An 18,490-nucleotide genomic window follows, 5' to 3' on the forward strand; every position below is an offset into this window, starting at 1 on the left:
AAAATCGGTTCAGCCGTTTGAAAGTTATCAGCTCTTTTCTAGTTACTGTACCCTTCACTTGTCGGGGGTGTTATAAATTTTTAATTTACCTACACTTGTAGATAGAAATAATGTTATCGTTCAAAATTAATGTTTGGCTTATTTTTATTTTCATTTGGATGAACTATTCGACTATATAGAGCGTAATTCGACTTTACTTAGAGTTAAAACAAGACAGGTAAGACAACACTCTTTAAACTCAAACACTGTCTTTAGTCTGAGCCAAGACAAAGTACGCGCTATAGATCGCAGCCTTAGTATTGTATTAGTATTGATAGCCTTAGTGGTTACGACTTACGACTTTGCTCAACACACACCTTTAATTTTTTGGAGCTCTAATAATATGTGCGTTGTAAATAATTAAATACCACTAGATTTAACGGTGAAGGAAAACATTACGAGAGACTCTGCTTGCCTGAAAGATTTTCATTACGTCCCCAAAGGCGTGTCCGCACGAGACTAGTGTGGTGCTATGGCTAAAGAGAAAGGTTTAGACTCTAAACCCTTCTCATTCTGAGAGGAGACCCGTCCCCAGTAATGGACCAGTATTTGCCTTGAGATGATTATAATGAAGGCTATTAGTATTTACACAGAGGAATAAATGGTAGAATAATATTTAATCTTCATAAAACGATTTTCCTTAAGCTATTGCCGCCATACGGAAGAACATTATAATCTCCCGCATGACGGCAATAAATATAAAATAAATTCACCGAAGGAAGATAATGGCGTTAAATTTAACCACAGCCTAACCTTTTATTTAACGACTAGCTACTGCTGGCTTTACTCGGCTCAACTTTTTCAAAATTCTTCCCTAGTGGGGTTGATGTTGAAGAACACGCATGCAATTCTCAAGTTTCTAGAACCAGCTATTTGGGCCCTAAGTTGATATTGTTAGTATAGATAACTTAGTTTTAACCAGTGACTTCGTCTACGCCATATAATTTTAGCACTAAATCACACGGGGATATAGGTATGATGAAAGAATTTTCCAGAATCCAATCATTCGTTTTGGAGATTACATTACAAACTAACGATTTCATTTAATTTTTCATTTTATACCTCTTTATAATATATTACGTACGTACCTCATATTAATTTCGCTACCTGAGGGTAAAAAGAAGCACTTTTACAGGAAAAGCGCTCAAAACCCGAAATTAAAACGCTGGAAGTTAGTATGAAAAGAGCGAACAGGCCCTAAGGCTACTCGGGGCAAAACTGTTTCCGTGCTAAAATACGTTACTTATTCGTAACTTGCAAACAGCTCTGAATCCTGAAATGTTTATGGCCCATTCCGATGTTATTTGCTACATGAAACCCGTGTTTTCATACCTTTTTTAATGTTTCAAGCAAAACGAGGTCACGCCAAAATTGAACTGCAGCCTTTGCGCTCCTTATAATTTTCGTATGGCATGCCACATGCAAGAAAAGTTATTTGAAAAGGAAATACTGTAGCTGTATGGTTTCATTAATCAATATCAATGAAACAGAGGTTAATACCCTTCGCTAATGGCATGTTAATTGGCAATCCGCTTTACGAAATGATTTGTAATTTATAATAACCAAATGGCTCACTATCTGTGATTTGAAAACTCATGCAGTTGATTATTCTCTAGATAGATAAGTACAGACTATATAGGTTAACTATATAGCAGAAAAACTGGAAAGAAAGTTGAAATATAGGCTAATGAGATTTCCGTGCAGACATCTTTTTTATTTTGTATTTTTTGCATCTACAAAATACTATATTGTCAGCTTACTACCTTTACAATGTGTTCATTTGAATTTTCACGCTTAAAAACATACTTTGCGGGGAAAATCTAGTACTACGTAATGTACTAGCTCTCGGACTTTACTTTGTCTGAGCTGATATTAAGGTCCCATAGGAGTCTTTTTTTTTAAATTCAGCTGTATCTAGTTACCTAGCCCTTGACTGCAATCTCACGTGGTGGTCAGAGATGATGCAGTCAAAGATGATAGCGGGCTCACCTGGAAGGGGTATGCCAGTTTTTAATAAACCCATACCTCTTTGGTTTCTACACGGTACCGGAACATTTAAATGCTTTTCGGCACGGCTTCGGTAGGGTGGTAACTAGCCACGGCCGAAGCCTCCCACCAGACCAGACCAGATATTTAGAAATTATAAATTCCGAACCCCTGCCGGGTATCGCACCCGGCACCTCTCACTAATAAGACCACAGCGCCAGGGTGGTCGTCAAAATCTATCTTTTTTTTGGATAAAAGTACATACCTGTGTCTATGTCTATGCAAAAACTATATTAATCCGTTGATCCGTTATAAGCACAAACTAAAACCATGCACTTTGGCAAGATTTTGCCTGAAGTTCAATCAGTTTAAGACTAAAATAAGTTGTGGAAGAAGCAGGAATTTATTGGTATTAAACTAAAATAGAACTCTATTTTACAAACTCTGGTAAGATTATAACTCAAATATAAAGTCTAAAGAAGCCGCTCGTCTATTAAACCATAAAGTTTTCTTGTATGCCCGAACTTTGAAACATAGTTTAAAATTTCGGTTGACTCAACACAGTGAAACGACGCGGTTATTAAATTTCCTTCTATCGAGCGAAATTTTATATGGACGATATATTATTAACGCGGAGTCGACGTAATCGGAAATGGCTTTGTTGGTACGGTGGACCTATTATAGCATGCTACTGTAAATAATCTCTATTTTCTCATGCAAGAAAATGTCTACATTTTAAATCAGCGTTACAAAAATTAATCTACCGTAAATAAAACTCAGAACCACGTTCTTGTGTAACGAGTAGATATTCTTTACGCAAAGTTTAGACAACTTGTACCCAAAAATATTGCATATTTATTTTTACACGATTGCCAAAAATAATACATAGTTGCCAAAATACCTATTATAACACTCCTTGTGTTATAATATTTTCAGTGTTCATGTATGAATGTGTGTAATTCCACCATAACCTGAATGGATTTGGATGTTTGGTGTATCGTTAGAATTCTTACACTATACCGAGTGAAACTCGCTATAAAATCGCTGTTTGAAAAAAAAATGGCGGCGTTATGGTGCCATTTTCAAATATGAAATTTTTTACTTTGTAGTAGTGAAAGATATATCAAAAAGCATTTTCTTTTAAAAATGATTGCCAAGACTTCAAGAGGTTTAAGTCTTCAATTAATACAATCTTTACGAATGGAATGTTTCGATTTAGTTCAATGGGCAAAAGTATCGGACGAAGGAATGTAGGAATCATGCGAAAGGTTCGAAAATCCAGCATTGAGATAATAATAGGCCATTTTCCATTTTCCTTTCCTTCCCCGCAAAACGGCTATACATCAATGTCAAGCCGAGTCCAATCTTCGAGGCAAATTGGGATTAATAATGGCTAACAAAGAAAGAAGCTCGCCGCATTTATTCTGGTGATTACTGAAACAAATTGACAAGCAAAAGTTTTGGTAAAAGGTAGGATGAATGGATGTTTAAATTACGGTATTATACCTACGAGTATTGTGGGGGTTTCTTTCTTTTTTTTCTGCTGCCTTTACACCGATAGGCGATAAGCTAAAATGTCAGGTTTGTAATTGAATATTTTGATGTTAGCTAGGAACACAAAGTTATAAATATAGATATCTTACGACTGGATTTACTTCATTAGTTGGAGTATGCATGACTAGTTTCGTATCCCTCCAGGGTCCTTTTTCAAAGGACGGTGCGACAAAAAAAATGAATTTATCAAGAGATAATACAGCAGTAGGTAGGTACAACATTTCCTCGTGGTAATGTAATATGTAGGTTGCTTACGCGTTGAATTTGAATAAAAGGTGATGCAAAATTATTTAGGTTAGATTAAGAAATATAATTAAAACAATAGCTTATAAGGTGTTCCGTTAGAAGAGTCGATCATAAACCTGCAGCAAATAAAGACGTCTACCACAACACCGTCCTCCATCATTTAACACAACCAACAATTTAATATTTCAGTAACAACGCCGTGGAGCGCGATATAGCGATCTAAAATTACTAAGGATGCGCTGAAGATGGATAGATATTTTATCTGTAGTTGTGTTGCGCTGTATATCTAGATGACCCAAAATAGGACCCGATGGAAGGACATCATATTATACCTAGCGCAGGATATTGACTAAACAAGGAGGTGATCACAGTCCTCAGTCATGACTATGTGAGGGATCGATTGGAGAAAGCGAGAATACCCAGTTTCCTTTCAAAGTTTCTCTTTACGATCTGAGGATACTTTAGCATGGATTTATATCGGGATTTAGCGTAACGTAATCTCTAGGTTTTATCAGTTATCCTAGATCTTCATGGAAATTGAATTTGTGAGCTTTTATGTTCGTGAAATATCCGACAAGGAATCATGTGCAAAAATTGCTTCAGTAAACAGCGATATTTATCGAAAATATTGACCTACAGTAACACTTTCGGAATATGGAGTTTCATGTTGAATTCAGCACAAATACGTTCGTAAAACCCAATAAAGTTATGATATCTTACGATGCCAATTCGGTGCCATTGGAGAGTATTTATGGATCTAACACTCCCGTTCTACCTATATGTTAGAAAGGAAAGAAATAAATTCGTAAGAGCTTTGAAAAACATTTTTGAAGTACGTGATTTCTGAAAAGTGGGTACCTATGCAGTTAATATAACAGTTGAATGTTTCAAAGTACTCAATCATTATTCAGTTTACATTAGCGAGTATAATAATGCTATATGATACTCTCGACTTTGTTTGGATTTATGTTTTTGGAAATCCCATGAAGAACTCTTTGATTTTTCGGATAATTAAGCCTTTGACTATATCCATGCAAAACATCACGTTGATTTTGTGGCCAAAAATCTAGACAGACTAGCCGTGATTGCTGACAAAGTAATGGAAACTATGAAGTCCCAACCGATAGCAGAAGTGGCAGTTAAGGAGGCGGTACCCGGAACTTCGTCGATGACAGCAGCTGAAATAGCTAGGATACATGCAAGGTTGGACCAGCTGGACAGGTCCAGAGACAGTTGGCGAGGCAGGCGAGGTCGCGGAAGGTTCCGTGGTCGTTCGCGTTCCCGAGGACGAGAGGACAGCAGGTCCAGACGTACCCCGGATAGCCCGGACTGGCTCTGCGTGCATCATTTTAAATATAGGCAGAGAGCTAATCGCTGCGAACAGCCGTGCACCTGGAATAAGCAGCAGGAAAACTAGTAAAGATGCAGGTAGAACCGGTGGGTACCTGCGTCGAATTAGGGAACCACCGTTTATGTGTTACGGATAAGGACAATGGCATACGCTATTTAATAGACACAGGTGCGAACATTTCAGTGTTGCCTAAAAGTTATAAATCAGTGTGTGACAGTGCAATGAATAATAAATACAAACTTTATGCCGCGAATGGTAGTGAAATACAAACTTTCGGAACAAAGACTCTAGTGTTAAATTTAAGATTGCGTCGTGCGTTTAAGTGGACTTTTGTAATAGCCGACGTTAAACAACCCATTTTAGGAGCGGATTTTTTAGCTAAGTATAATTTGTTAGTAGACTTAAGAAATAGACGATTGTTAGATCAGGAGACTAACATGTATGTAATTTCCACTATAGTAAACTCGGAGCATTCATCTATTTTTACTATAGCCGAATCGCATCCATGTTATTCTCTTCTAAGTAGGTTCCCAGAATTGACAATGCCAGCGACGTTCAAAGAACCACCACGTCACAGCGTAAGACACCACATCGAGACTTCAGGACCTCCGGTGCATGCGCGCCCAAGGCCGCTGCCGCCGGACCGATTTAAAAAGGTAAGAGAAGAATTTCGCCTTATGCAGGAAATGGGTATTTGCCGCCCGTCAAAGAGTGCGTGGGCGAGTCCTCTACACGTCGTACCTAAAAAAGATGGTAATATAAGGCCGTGTGGAGACTATAGAGCGCTGAATGCAATTACGAAGCCTGATAGATACCCAATTCCTCACATAAAGGATTTTACGTTTATTTTAGCCGATAAGAAAGTATTTAGCAGGATTGATATTAACCGAGCGTATCACTTTATTCCGATAGCAGAGGATGACGTGGAGAAAACAGCTATCATTACACCTTTTGGTTTGTTTGAATGGCCATGTATGTCTTTCGGTTTAAGAAACGCAGCACAAACATTTCAACGTTTCATGAATAATTATGTTTTACAGGATTTAGAGGCAAATTTTCAACAAAATAACCCGGATTGCGCAAATTATAAAGCAGAATTTGTTTTTTCGTATTTAGACGATTTAATAATAGCTAGCGAAAATAGTTCGCTTCACGAAAAACATTTAGAGGCCGTTTTTGAAAGATTACAACAAGTTGGACTAACTATTAATTTAGCGAAGTGTGCGTTTTCGCAGGATAAAGTTGAGTTTTTGGGTCATGAGGTGTCAGCCAGTGGCTTAAGGCCGTTGCCAAGCAAGGTCCAAGCAATTGTAGACTTTCCCAGACCGAAAACGGTAGAGGAACTTCGTAGATTTCTAGGCATGGTAAATTTCTATAGAAGTCATTTGCGTCAGGCAGCCGAATATCAAGCTGAATTAAATAAGTATCTTCACGGAGCAAAGAAACGTGACAAAAGTAGTATAGTGTGGACAGAAAGTGCTGTTCAAGCTTTCGAACAATGCAAGTTGAATTTACAGAACGCTGCTTTGTTAGCGTATCCGATAACAGGTCAAGTGCTTGCTATAATGGCAGACGCGTCAAATACTTGCGTTGGAGGCACATTGCAACAAAGAGTAAATAACGAATGGGTTCCGTTAGGTTATTTTTCGAAAAAATTGACTGACACGCAACAAAAGTACAGTACCTACGACAGGGAGTTACTTTCGCTTTATTTGTCAGTGCAATATTTTAGGAACATGTTCGAAGGTAGAGATCTCGTTTTGTATACAGATCATAAGCCGTTAACGTTTGCGTTTAAAAAGCTAAGTAGTAGTAAAGAAACGCCGCGAAGGACCCGTCAGTTATTATTTATTAGTGAGTTCACGACGGATATACGCTATACAAAAGGCGAAGAGAATGCGCCCGCGGACGCGTTATCGCGCGTTGAAACAATTTCGTGCCCGTCAGTACTTGACTTCACAGAAGTGGCTATTGCGCAAGCCAACGACAAAGAGCTCACAGAATTGTTAGGAACAAAAAACGGTAATACGAGACTAATAAAAATTGACTTGCCGAGTGTAAATAAGCCGATTGTTTGTAACTTGCGAGGCGATAAGGCTAGACCTTACTTACCAAAACAGTTTAGGCGTATCGCATACGAAGCAATACATAACATCAGCCATCCTGGCATTAGAACAACAAGGAAAATGGTAACTAATAATTATTTTTGGCCTGGGATGAATAAAGATATAGGTATCTGGGCTAGGTCGTGCATAGAGTGTCAAAAAGCAAAGGTTCACAGACACACAATGTCACCTTTAGGGCAATTTGCAAAAGTAGATAGAATGTGTCATTTACACATTGACATTACAGGTCCATTCACTATTTCAGAAGAAGGCTACAGGTATTGTCTTACAATGATCGATAGAGAAACAGGTTGGCCGGAAGCATTTCCAATTAAAGATATTTGTGCGAAGACAGTAGCCAAACTCGTGTATGAAGGATGGATTACTAGACATGGGTGTTTTATTAATTTGAGCTCAGATCAAGGAAAGCAATTTGAAAGCAGTCTCTTTAGACAGTTAATGAAATATTTAGGGGTTCATAAGTTTAGGACGACACCGTACCATCCACAAAGTAATGGCATGATCGAACGATGGCATCGTAGTTTTAAGGCCGCCTTAATGGCGAGATTAAAGGACAATAGGTCGTGGGTTGAAGAAATGCACACCATTATGATGGGACTACGTGCAGCACCACGCAGTGACACAGGGGTAAGTGCCGCGGAATTAACCTTCGGGCGAACTCTGAGGCTCCCTGGAGAATTTTTCGAACCATCGGATAGTAAGATAACAGACGGTGAGGAGTACCTAAAGCAGTTGAAACAGGTAATTAGTAATTTAAGACCAAAACCCGAGACACAGAGAGACTCTCGGACTATTTTTGTGCACCCTGCCTTAAAAGACTGTAAAAAAGTTTTTGTTAGAAACGATGTAATGCGTAAGTGTTTGCATCCACCGTATGACGGTCCCTATGACGTCATAAAGCGGTTGGAAAAAGCATACTTAGTACAGTTACCCAATAGACAAGCACTTATTTCAATTGACAGGTTGAAACCGGCCTTTGTCTTGGATATCAAAAATCCACGACAAACACCGGCTGAAACGACATGTAAGAAAAAATGTAGATTTAGCGACGATGACGTTTTGCCGACTCATACAATCCGTACTACTCGGAGTGGGAGAGTCAGCAAAACGCCCGTTAGGTATCAGTAGAATAATTTGAGTATCAACTAGCAATTAAGCAATAAGTATTACGAAATAAGTATTGTAAAATGGCCCCGATCCGCATATATTATGTTTTATTAGAAAACATAACTAAACCTTATTATTGGGAGTGTTAGAGTGGTTGACGATTGTTATAGTTTATTGGATAGTGTGTAAATGTAAAATGTAATGTAACCAACATTCGAAGCGTTGAGTGCAACGTAGGCTGGATGGCGTGGGCATAGCAACAATTGTAAGTGGACTTGCCACAGCGACCCCGTCGCCACCCGCTCAAGTTGTAGTGACCTCATCTCAAGTATGATGTGTTAAGAGATGTACCATGTATCGAATCAAAGGAACACTTTAACTGGGTGACGTGTTTAAATTATGATTTGTTGGGTAAGCGGATCGGAAACATTGCTAGGGTTGTCGAAAAATAAAGAACGAATATTGTGAAATAAAATTAAGGTTGCGGAAATTTGTATTTAGTTAATTTTTATTAAGATAAAAATTTGGGGTGGTGTGATGTAGAGGCACTAGCGAGTAATCATTTTAGAGGCTACGCGTGCGACGACGTAGCGTAATTCGTTAGTTGCCCCTAGCCTCTTGTAGCGTGTTGTTGTTTCCAAAGAAATTGTAACTTTAAATAGTGAATTATAATATATATTTTTTTAGTGTTCATTTCTTTTGTTTTTATTACTACCCTGGTAGAGAACACGGCGCTACTATATATCCAGCAACATCAGATATATATACATCAAATATCTGTACGTAAAACACCTGTACAATAATTAGCTATCTGCATGCCAAATTTCAGCGCAATACATCCAGTTGTTTGAGCCTTGCGTTGATAGAGCAGTCGACCAGTCAGTCAGTCACACCTTATTCATTTAAGTATATTTTTAGATTTGTAAACTCTACCCTTATTTGTTTATAACTTTTTCAGTTCTTATCAAGCATCATAGATAAAAGTACTTTCAATTCACATAAACTCCACAAAGGAGGCCTCTAAAATCTAACCGCGTAGAGCCTTGCAATAACTAAGTCCGCTCCTGCTAAGAAATGAAGACATGAAATCGACGGTAAAGTTTAGTGACTTTTGTGGTCGTTTGGACAGCAAAATTTATGTCATAGACTGGCGAGTGGCGACCAAGAGTTAAATTTAGCTTCACGAGGATTACTTTAAGGTGTTCTAAATCTATTTTCAATAGGAGTGGAAACTGGGAGATAAGCTGTTGTCCTTGACCCAAAGTTATTTGGAACAGGAGTGACGTCATCGCTACGTTGCCGATATCCAAACCGGAATGCGGCTGAACGAACGGCCAAGCATGATCTCGGTCTGGAATAAGTATTATCCGTTTGGGTAAACCGCTTTCTAACTTTATTAATTTGAGTAGTTTAACAATTTGTGCCTGACAATTATGATAGTAAGTACTAGATTTCGTGTTTTCAGAGCCAAGAGTTTAACGTGTTGCGTGATAGCTGGTAGTTTCCACCATAGTTGGCCTTAATTCCACTATTATTGCTAACGATTTTTGAAATATTCACAAAAAGGATGGTTCGAAATGTTTCAGTAAGAAAGTTCTTTCGTTTTATATATTGGTATATAGATAAGGATTGATTTTTATAAGTTAGCACGCATTTTCATGAGGTGAAATCTTCTAGCTGAAACTCGGCGGACAGCCGGAGAAAAATTTTCAGGTCTTGCGCAATTTTCTTCATTTCTGAGTGCTTATGTCGGGCTTACACTGCACTCCCTTATATTATTATCAAATTATTTTCTTCTTTGACGGTCAGGCGCCCTTTTTCTGGCTATCTTGCCGACGAGGATCAACCATGAAAACTCGTATAGGGGTCATTGAAAAAATGCAACCTTCCTCTAGACAACGGTAGATAAGAGCATTCGTTTGTAGTTCGCTCTATCATGATGAAGTTTCTCTCATTTCACGCAAAGAGATATATTCAAGGCTTAAGTATCGCAATTCAAAGTTCGCTCAGATATCACATTTCAAAGTTTGAATAACGTACTTCCGCTTACAATTTGCGCACTTGAAAAAGCAGAGCTAACAAAAATGTTTGTACAGAGACAAAATATAACAGCAGAATACCAACTAGAACCGTGCCACCGTTTAATGAAACCTTTTTTTGATTGCATCGCATACTGCATATGAAAAATCCGAATACTTTTTAACTAGTGGTAAAACTGTGGTTACTTTTAACGAGCTAACTGCGTTTTGTTCCTGTTTTGTGTCCAAACAAAAACTATAACATGTTGTGCATTTATTCATTTTATATGTAAGGTAGTACAGTAGCTTTCAAAAGCACAATACAATGGTTTTAGTAGTTCTGTGAAGCCTGGACAAGGATAGATATAAAGCTAACAAAAAATTGTATTTTTTGTTGTTTACGATGTAGGCATACGTTAACTTTCCTACTTTATAGCTTTTTGATTGAAAAAAAGGTGAATTCAATTTACATAGCTACGACCCAAAATTCTTTTTTTATTTTCATTACAAATAGCAAAAGGGCAACTTACGAAAGCCTTTCCCGCCTTTTGATGTTAATACCTCAGCTGTAAAAATTCAATCTCAGTTAAAAAAATTTAAATTCTCAGCAAAGAAAAACGAGGGATTAAACCGAACTGCGCTTTAAAACGCGACTTCATAAACTACGGGAAAATGATTAAAGTGAATCTCATTTCCATAAAATTACAGCGGTGTTGGTTTTTCTGGCAGTCAACTGAATGTAAGATAAGGTATGAAAAATACGTAAAATGCACACGTTTTATACCACAAGGGACAAAATATTATATTATTAACATGATGATGATATTAACAAGATAAAAACAAAAATCCAATCGCTCTCGATATATTATAATAGGCATATTGTTAAAAACATATAATATTGCTACACATCAATTCATACTTAATAATTTCTTAACGATCAGAAAATTTACATATTTCCAGTTACTAACAAAATGAGAAAAAGCAACATCACCCACATGTTTTTTTGGTCTATAATCTATATTATGTAGGTATACATAGACAAAAACAATCAATAAGGTACCAATACACTCAAAATGTAATGTGTAATTTAATATTCTATTTTGTTTTTAATGGAAAATATTAATTTGTCATTCGCTAAATAATTATTATTAATGTGCTGCGAATTATTATAATATTAACGAAGACAACATAAGTGATTGTAATTTGCACCTTTGTACAATTCGCAGTCCCTGTAGCCTTTGTGTTAAAATCTTGGTGAAATAACGCTTCGCGTAATTGACTCTCCAGGTTGCCCGTGGGCTTTCGCATAAGAGCTGTCTTGCCTTTTTTGAGCAAAAGATCAGCTCAGTTTTCTTTTTTTAACCCCCAACCCAAAAAGTTTGTTATAAGTTTGACGTGTGTATCTGTGTATCTGTCTGTGGCATTGTAGCTCCTAAACTAATGAACCGATTTTAATTTTGTTGTTTTTTTTTTGTTTGAAAGGTGGCTTGATCGAGAGTGTTCTTAGCTATAATCGAAGAAAATCGGTTCAGCCGTTTGAAAGTTATCAGCTCTTTTCTAGTTTTCTTATAGAGGTTTTTGTGTCGGGGGTTTTTTAAATTTTTAATTTAATTTTTATTTACGTTATAGGCTTGACATATTACTAGTCCAGACATTTGGTAGTTTTACTTGGAAAGTTTTCCGGGAGTTTTGAAAGGTAACCCCCTTTTTGAGCACCACATGACTGTACTATACCTATTCCGGAGAATTTTAAAAAATCCGGTCTTTTCCCTTGTCAACATTATAGAGGGAAACTTATGCAAAATTTCTCAGCTTTCTAATTCTCATTTGATTCGTATATTGGCTGATCCGTATGAATACGAATCAAGTGATTGCACAAGAGTACGTACATTTTGTATGACATCCACTTCGAATCGTATTTTTACGAAAACGGATAAGAATCGAGTACGAATGAGTGCACAAACGCAAGTCCAAGGGTTTGATCTTGGCGTTGATGAGTCAGTCAGAGTCAGGACTTCTTTTTATGTTATTTAGATTTTAGATTACTCGTTCGATGTACACGGGTTGTATACCATGTTATAAAGTTGTATGCAAAACCAGTGGCCGCCAGTACACCACGCCCGTCTTCCCGGATGCTCTGAATTATGTGATTATTATACAGTGCAAGTGCTCGCCTCGGAATTTAAGCCCGTTCTATTACTTGCTCTATTAAAACGAGATTTGTGGGTTATGATTATGACAATGCACGTAGTTACAACTTGGCCTGGTTATTAACAATGCCGATTGCTAAGTAGGTAATGATAATAAGCGTTAATATTAACCTATAGAGCTTTATAATATAGTATGTGGTAGCTACAATACAAGTCAATAATATACAAAATAAAATATTATGTACCTAATAACTAGCGTATGCCTGCGACTCCGTCCGCATGGACTACACAAATTTCAAATCACTTTTTTACCGCCTTATGGGTTAAATTTTCAAAAATTCTTTCTCAGTGGATGTCTGCGTCGTAATAGCTATCTGCATGCGAAATGAACTAATCCGTACAGTAGTTTGAGCTGTGCGTTGATAGATCAACCCAGCTCAAACCGCTGCAGGAGGGATCGGGCTGTTTGGCAAGCAAATAACAATTATGATGTAGGCGGATTTTTGAAAATCAACCATTAAAGGGGTAAAATGACCCACTTCAATGAAAATGAAATGGGGGCGTCCACGCGGACGAAGTCGCGGGCATAAGCTATACTAATATTATAAATGCGAAAGTGTGTCTGTCTGTCTGTCTGCTACTTTTTCACGGCCCAACAGTTTAACCGATTCTGACGAAATTTGGTACTGGGTTAGCTTTACCAAACTAGCTTGACTGTCGGGGGCGGACAGTCGGACATAGGCTACTTTTTATCCCGGAAAATCAAAAAGTTCCCACGGGATTCCTAAAAACCCATCCGCTTAACCGATTTGTATGAAATTTGGTACCGAGGTAGCTTGCGTCCCTGTAATTGACATAGGCATTTTATCCCGGAAAATCAAACAGTTCCCACGGGATCTTTAAAACCTAAATCCACGCGGACGAAGTCGCGGGCATCCTCTAGTGTTTCTACATAGGGATATGGCAAGATTTTACTCTTATATAAATAAAAAAATTACGGGCACGAATAAAAAATGTTCTAACTCGTAAATGAAAATCTGTTTAGCTACCGTTTCAGCTCTCCCCTACAATCTGGGGCGGCACCTTATCGGATTACGAGATAAAACTGCTAATGGCTGGGGGATAAGGCAGCGATCTTTTACTTTGGACATGGTTGAAAAATTAAATGTGCTTCCAGGAAAGAGATATAGCTATCGTGCCTCCTCGGGATTACTTTGAACCTTTCAGGATCTTATCAATCATTCCGTTTGGTTGAGGTCTTTTCCGTTACTTCCACCACGGAATTTTTTTCTGTCGATCAATTTTAGGCTTATTGACTAGATGATGCCTATGACTTCATCCACGTAACGTAGATTTGGGTTTTTTTTTCAAAATCCAAACATAACATTAACTTATGGATTTTTGTAGGGACAACGATAAATATCCTAAGTTTGGAAAGAACGAGAAGGCGGGTACATAGATTCTGCCAGTGACAGCTCCAACTTTATTTCTCAGCTATCGCAGGATCGTATATACCTAGTCCGGTAGTGACCACGTTTATAAGCGATATTATATGTAAGTGGAATTATTATTATCGACACCTAAATAACTTTACCGAGGCAAGGTATATGTAATCGTTATTAAAAAAAGTCTCACTAGTTCAACAACAGTTTAAATAATATCAGTTGACCGTAAATCCATGGGATGAAGTCGCGAGCATTATTCAGTACCTTGTAATCTCAATTTTTTTTTTCCAAGAGTGTTACGAGTATGACCGAACATCCGCTAACTCGCCTGTCCCTTTGTGTGTACCACGGGAAAGGGGAGTAGGTATTTGTATTGCAAAAAAAAATTATAGAAAGTTGCAAAATTAGAATTGCATGTTTGTATTTCGTGGAACAGGAGTTTTCCAGGACTAGATATACTCGTAATAATACGGTTTATACACCAGGCATTTTATCCAATTTAATAAACATGTACTTTAGAAATTATTTCGAACTAGCTGACGCCCGCGACTTCGTCCGCGTGGATTTAGGTTTTTCGAAATCCCGTGGGAACTCTTTGGTTTTCCGGGATAAAAAGTAGCCTATGTGCTAATCCAGGATATTATCTATCTCCATTCCGAATTTCAGCCAAATCCGTCCAGTGGTTTTTGCGTGAAGGAGTAACAAACATACACACACACACACACATACAAACTTTCGCCTTTATAATATTAGTTTGAAGTGTGATTAATTACTTGAATACGATTTAAAGTATTTCAAACATCAATGTGTAGAAAGTAGTAATGTTTACTCGTATGATATGAAATGATATCAAAACGTATGATATGATACGAGCTTTTATGAAAGCCCCATAATCCCGCTTTGAAAGAGCGCTAAGTTCCAATTCCATCTACTTTAGTTTACATCAACTTTTCATACCTTGGAAAACTCTACTCGGATCACCAGACTTTCATAGAATTAGCTTAAGTTTGCTGAAGTGAAGGTGAGAGTTTACATTACACCTGCTTTGAAATTTTATTTAATCCCGTAAACCATGACTAAATTGTTTTTACTGTTGTCTATAATTATTAGTACATCAAAGAAAGTCCCACAAATACAAAAGAAAGATATGTATTAAAAACAGGATCTCTAAAAAAAGTTTTGACTCGCTGACCTGACAGCCGAAATTTTCTACAGAGGTTTCCTTTATAACGTACCTAGACTAGGGATAAGGCTGGATTTTTTATGTTTTCACAAGATAGGGAATAAAGAGAATGTTTTGAACCGCAGGCGGTTGTTAGTTTCAAATAAGCGCAGTAACTTTGTAGGCTATGCAATACTTTGATACTAACAAAGTTATTCATCAAACTTACCAGATTTAGTCACCCGATACCGCAAACCGCGTCCGCTCTTCGTATGGCACCGATTATACGTTCCGAATTCCCCATAGTTATTGTTGACACGGCTGTAGTCCGCTAAATGTCGGTTTCCATCCAAATGGTTGGGTAAAGACCGATTCCAGCCCATAGAGTCCCCGACAACGGAGCCGCAGACCGACGACTCGGTCTGGCTCTTCGCCTCGCCATTGCAGAGGTCCCCGCTGGAGCGCGCTCGCCGGCCCTTGAGGCCCTTTGCGGAATGTTGGCTGATATTTGAGCCCATAGCGAGGCGGGACCTCAAGAGGGCCCCGCCGCCCGCATCGCGCCAATCTTCTTGGGTATCACTATCGCTTGTCTTGGAGGCGTTCTGATCTGGAACAAATGAAAATCCAATTAATTAATGATCCACGGATTGGCTATTATCATCATCGACCCATCGCCAGCTCACTTCTGAGTACGGTATCCTCTCAGAATGAGAAGGGCTCAGCCATAATCCACCATGCTGACCAAGAGCGGACAGGCTGACTTCACACAACTTTGAGAAGATTATGGAGAACTCTCAGGCATGCAGGTTTCCTCGTGATGTTTTAAATACTTCACCGTTAAAGCAAGTGATATTGAATAGCTTAAAACGTACACTAAAGCGATTTTCCTAGATTACATCACAAAATATCTAGAATACCTTCAATCACGCCGGAACGGTGCAACGGATTGACCTGATTTTTTTGCGTGGTTTTTTATCTTGAAAAATCAAAGAGTTTCCACGGGATTTTTAAAATCCTACATCCACGTAGACGAAGCCGTGGGCATCAGCTATTAATGCTTATAGTACAGTAGGTAGTACCAACTAGGTGCATTCTTGATGGTTGGATGCAATACCATTTTTCAACATTAAAAGTAGTTTCCGTTTAATTCATCATAAAAGAACAAAAGATCTTCAGTAATATGCACCAAGATGAAGTTTTTGAATAAAACGCGAATCGTTTCCAAAGTTGCTTATGCCGCATTCGTGATTGCTCTTGCGAATTTCGATTTAGTAAACAATGAAGCTTCGGTATTCAGATTGCGAACTGCGAGAAGTTACCTATGGACTAAGAGCCAGCGCATGCCAGACCTTCGTTATTTTATAAAAGCTGAAAGTTTATCTGCGTATTGTCCCCAACACAGGGAAGAACGATCCGCGACTGTGAAGTTTGGATCATGGTGGCTTTGGGAGATAACAGGTAAAAAAGGTGCAAATAATCCCACGTCAAAGTAAGTATAAAGTGTAATTTTCGGAATAGCATAAGAAATCATGTCATGCATTGCCAGACACCTTCAAAGTGTCAAATTTAACCTGTTATCTCCTAAAAAAAACCTACCACCATGATCCAAACTTCATAGTCACTGATCATTATATCCTGTCTTGGGGCGAAAACCAGGGAAACTTTCAACTTTTATAAAGTAACGAAGGTCTGGCCCTCGCTGGCTCTCTCTCTACTACGTTTGTCAGAGATCTTTTACCTTAAAATTCAACGTCTGCCACGAATGTCTTCCAATAAAACAAACCAAACAAACTGACTTATTTAGACTGATGGGAAAGGTTTTTTTATGCGTGTTTTTATTTCGGTGCCGTGTTGAATGTAAATATATCCATTCTAATATCAATCTTCACAGTAGGATGTAATATAATACATCCTTTACAATATATTTTTTGTACGTTGCTTAAAAGACATCCACTTCCAACTATGAGGTCATGGTCACGAATCCTTTTAAAACATTCAAGGTTTAAGTACAATCCTATCAAAATTACCAAGATAAATCACTAATGTGATGATGCCCATCTAATCAGATGCATTTGGATTGCACATTTTTTTATTCACTTATCTTTGAAAATCACTACATAAACCTAGAAAAAACATACACATTGGATAGGCACAATTTTCTAGAAAAAATTACAAGATGAGCTTACGGATGTCCAAAAGATTAACAAAAGATAAACAAAATAAACACATTTTTGCTGTCAGATTTATAGGTCTTTTCAGAAGATGGCTACTTTATTTGTTGAAAAACTTTTATCTGAACGTTTTGACAGATTTCCTGTACAAAAACTGTCAAAACCTCAAATTAATTCCTCTGGTTAATCTTGCTACTACAGCTTAGTTATGAACAAGGCTTTAATATGCTATCTTCAATCGAATAATGAATATAGACCGCCACTAGCCAGTAGCTGCTAATTCAGACATGGCCGCACAACGTTTTGATGAGCACTGCAAAATGCAAAGTACCTGCACAGTAGTGGAACGACCGTGTTCACAAATCACGTTGCAATTTGAATGGTCATAACTGATTGTAAGCGCTGTTGCAAACAAAACATTGTAACTGCATCAGCGCGATTTCGAAAATATCATTTAAGGAGCTTATTTATTTAAGAAGCTTTACTTTTAGGTTTTCATATCACCAAAATTATGCAAAAAAAATATCGTAAGATAGGAAATCAATGTCCAGTTAAAAAACCTAAGAGTTAGTTAATCTATGGGGCAGATACAATGCGAGTTGCAATTTATGAGACAGTTTATCTACAATATAATGCCAGAATATTATAAAACCATAGATTGATACCTGGCTATAAATTGGCGGTTGGCACACAAGCTAGCAGATAATAAAAAGTCCACAAATTTTACTTCTCAGGAAATAAGTAGGTAACGTCTGGCAGTCCTGGGATCTTGGTGTATAAATATTTGTCATTTACATTTTTTTACTAAGTATCAATTATTATTATTTACTATGTACTACAATTATTATAATGTGTTTTATGTAAAACCTGTCCCATTTGATGTCCACAAATGCATTATCGTTAAAACAAAATTTAATGTTTTATCTCATCTTCGCTCAAGCCTTGGATAGAAGTTCTTTAATGGCTTTAAAATGCTTCAGGCGCTTGTACTAGTGTTTTTGTCTTCAACTAAGAGAAAAGAAAGATAACACATAACTCTTGAACTTTAAACTGTAAGCCAAGTTTCGCGAACTTTTATCTCTAAGGCCATTGTAACTTTGTAGGAAGTATTTGCTTTAAACAGCTCTTTAATTGT

At 37.7% G+C, this 18,490-nt stretch overlaps 1 protein-coding gene across 3 annotated transcripts in view; it reads right to left on the reverse strand.

Annotated features, from left to right (window-relative positions):
- LOC123869673 overlaps positions 1-18,490 on the reverse strand; it is a 143,700-nt gene that overhangs the window by 85,057 nt on the left and 40,153 nt on the right. For all 3 annotated transcript variants that reach the window (XM_045912661.1, XM_045912660.1, XM_045912662.1), the window contains exon 2: positions 15,414-15,791. In XM_045912661.1, the coding sequence (XP_045768617.1) occupies positions 15,414-15,791 (378 nt within the window). The remainder of the gene's footprint in view (positions 1-15,413; positions 15,792-18,490) is intronic.

This window comes from Maniola jurtina, chromosome 11 (assembly GCF_905333055.1).
Source record: "Maniola jurtina chromosome 11, ilManJurt1.1, whole genome shotgun sequence".
Lineage (NCBI taxonomy): Eukaryota > Metazoa > Arthropoda > Insecta > Lepidoptera > Nymphalidae > Maniola > Maniola jurtina.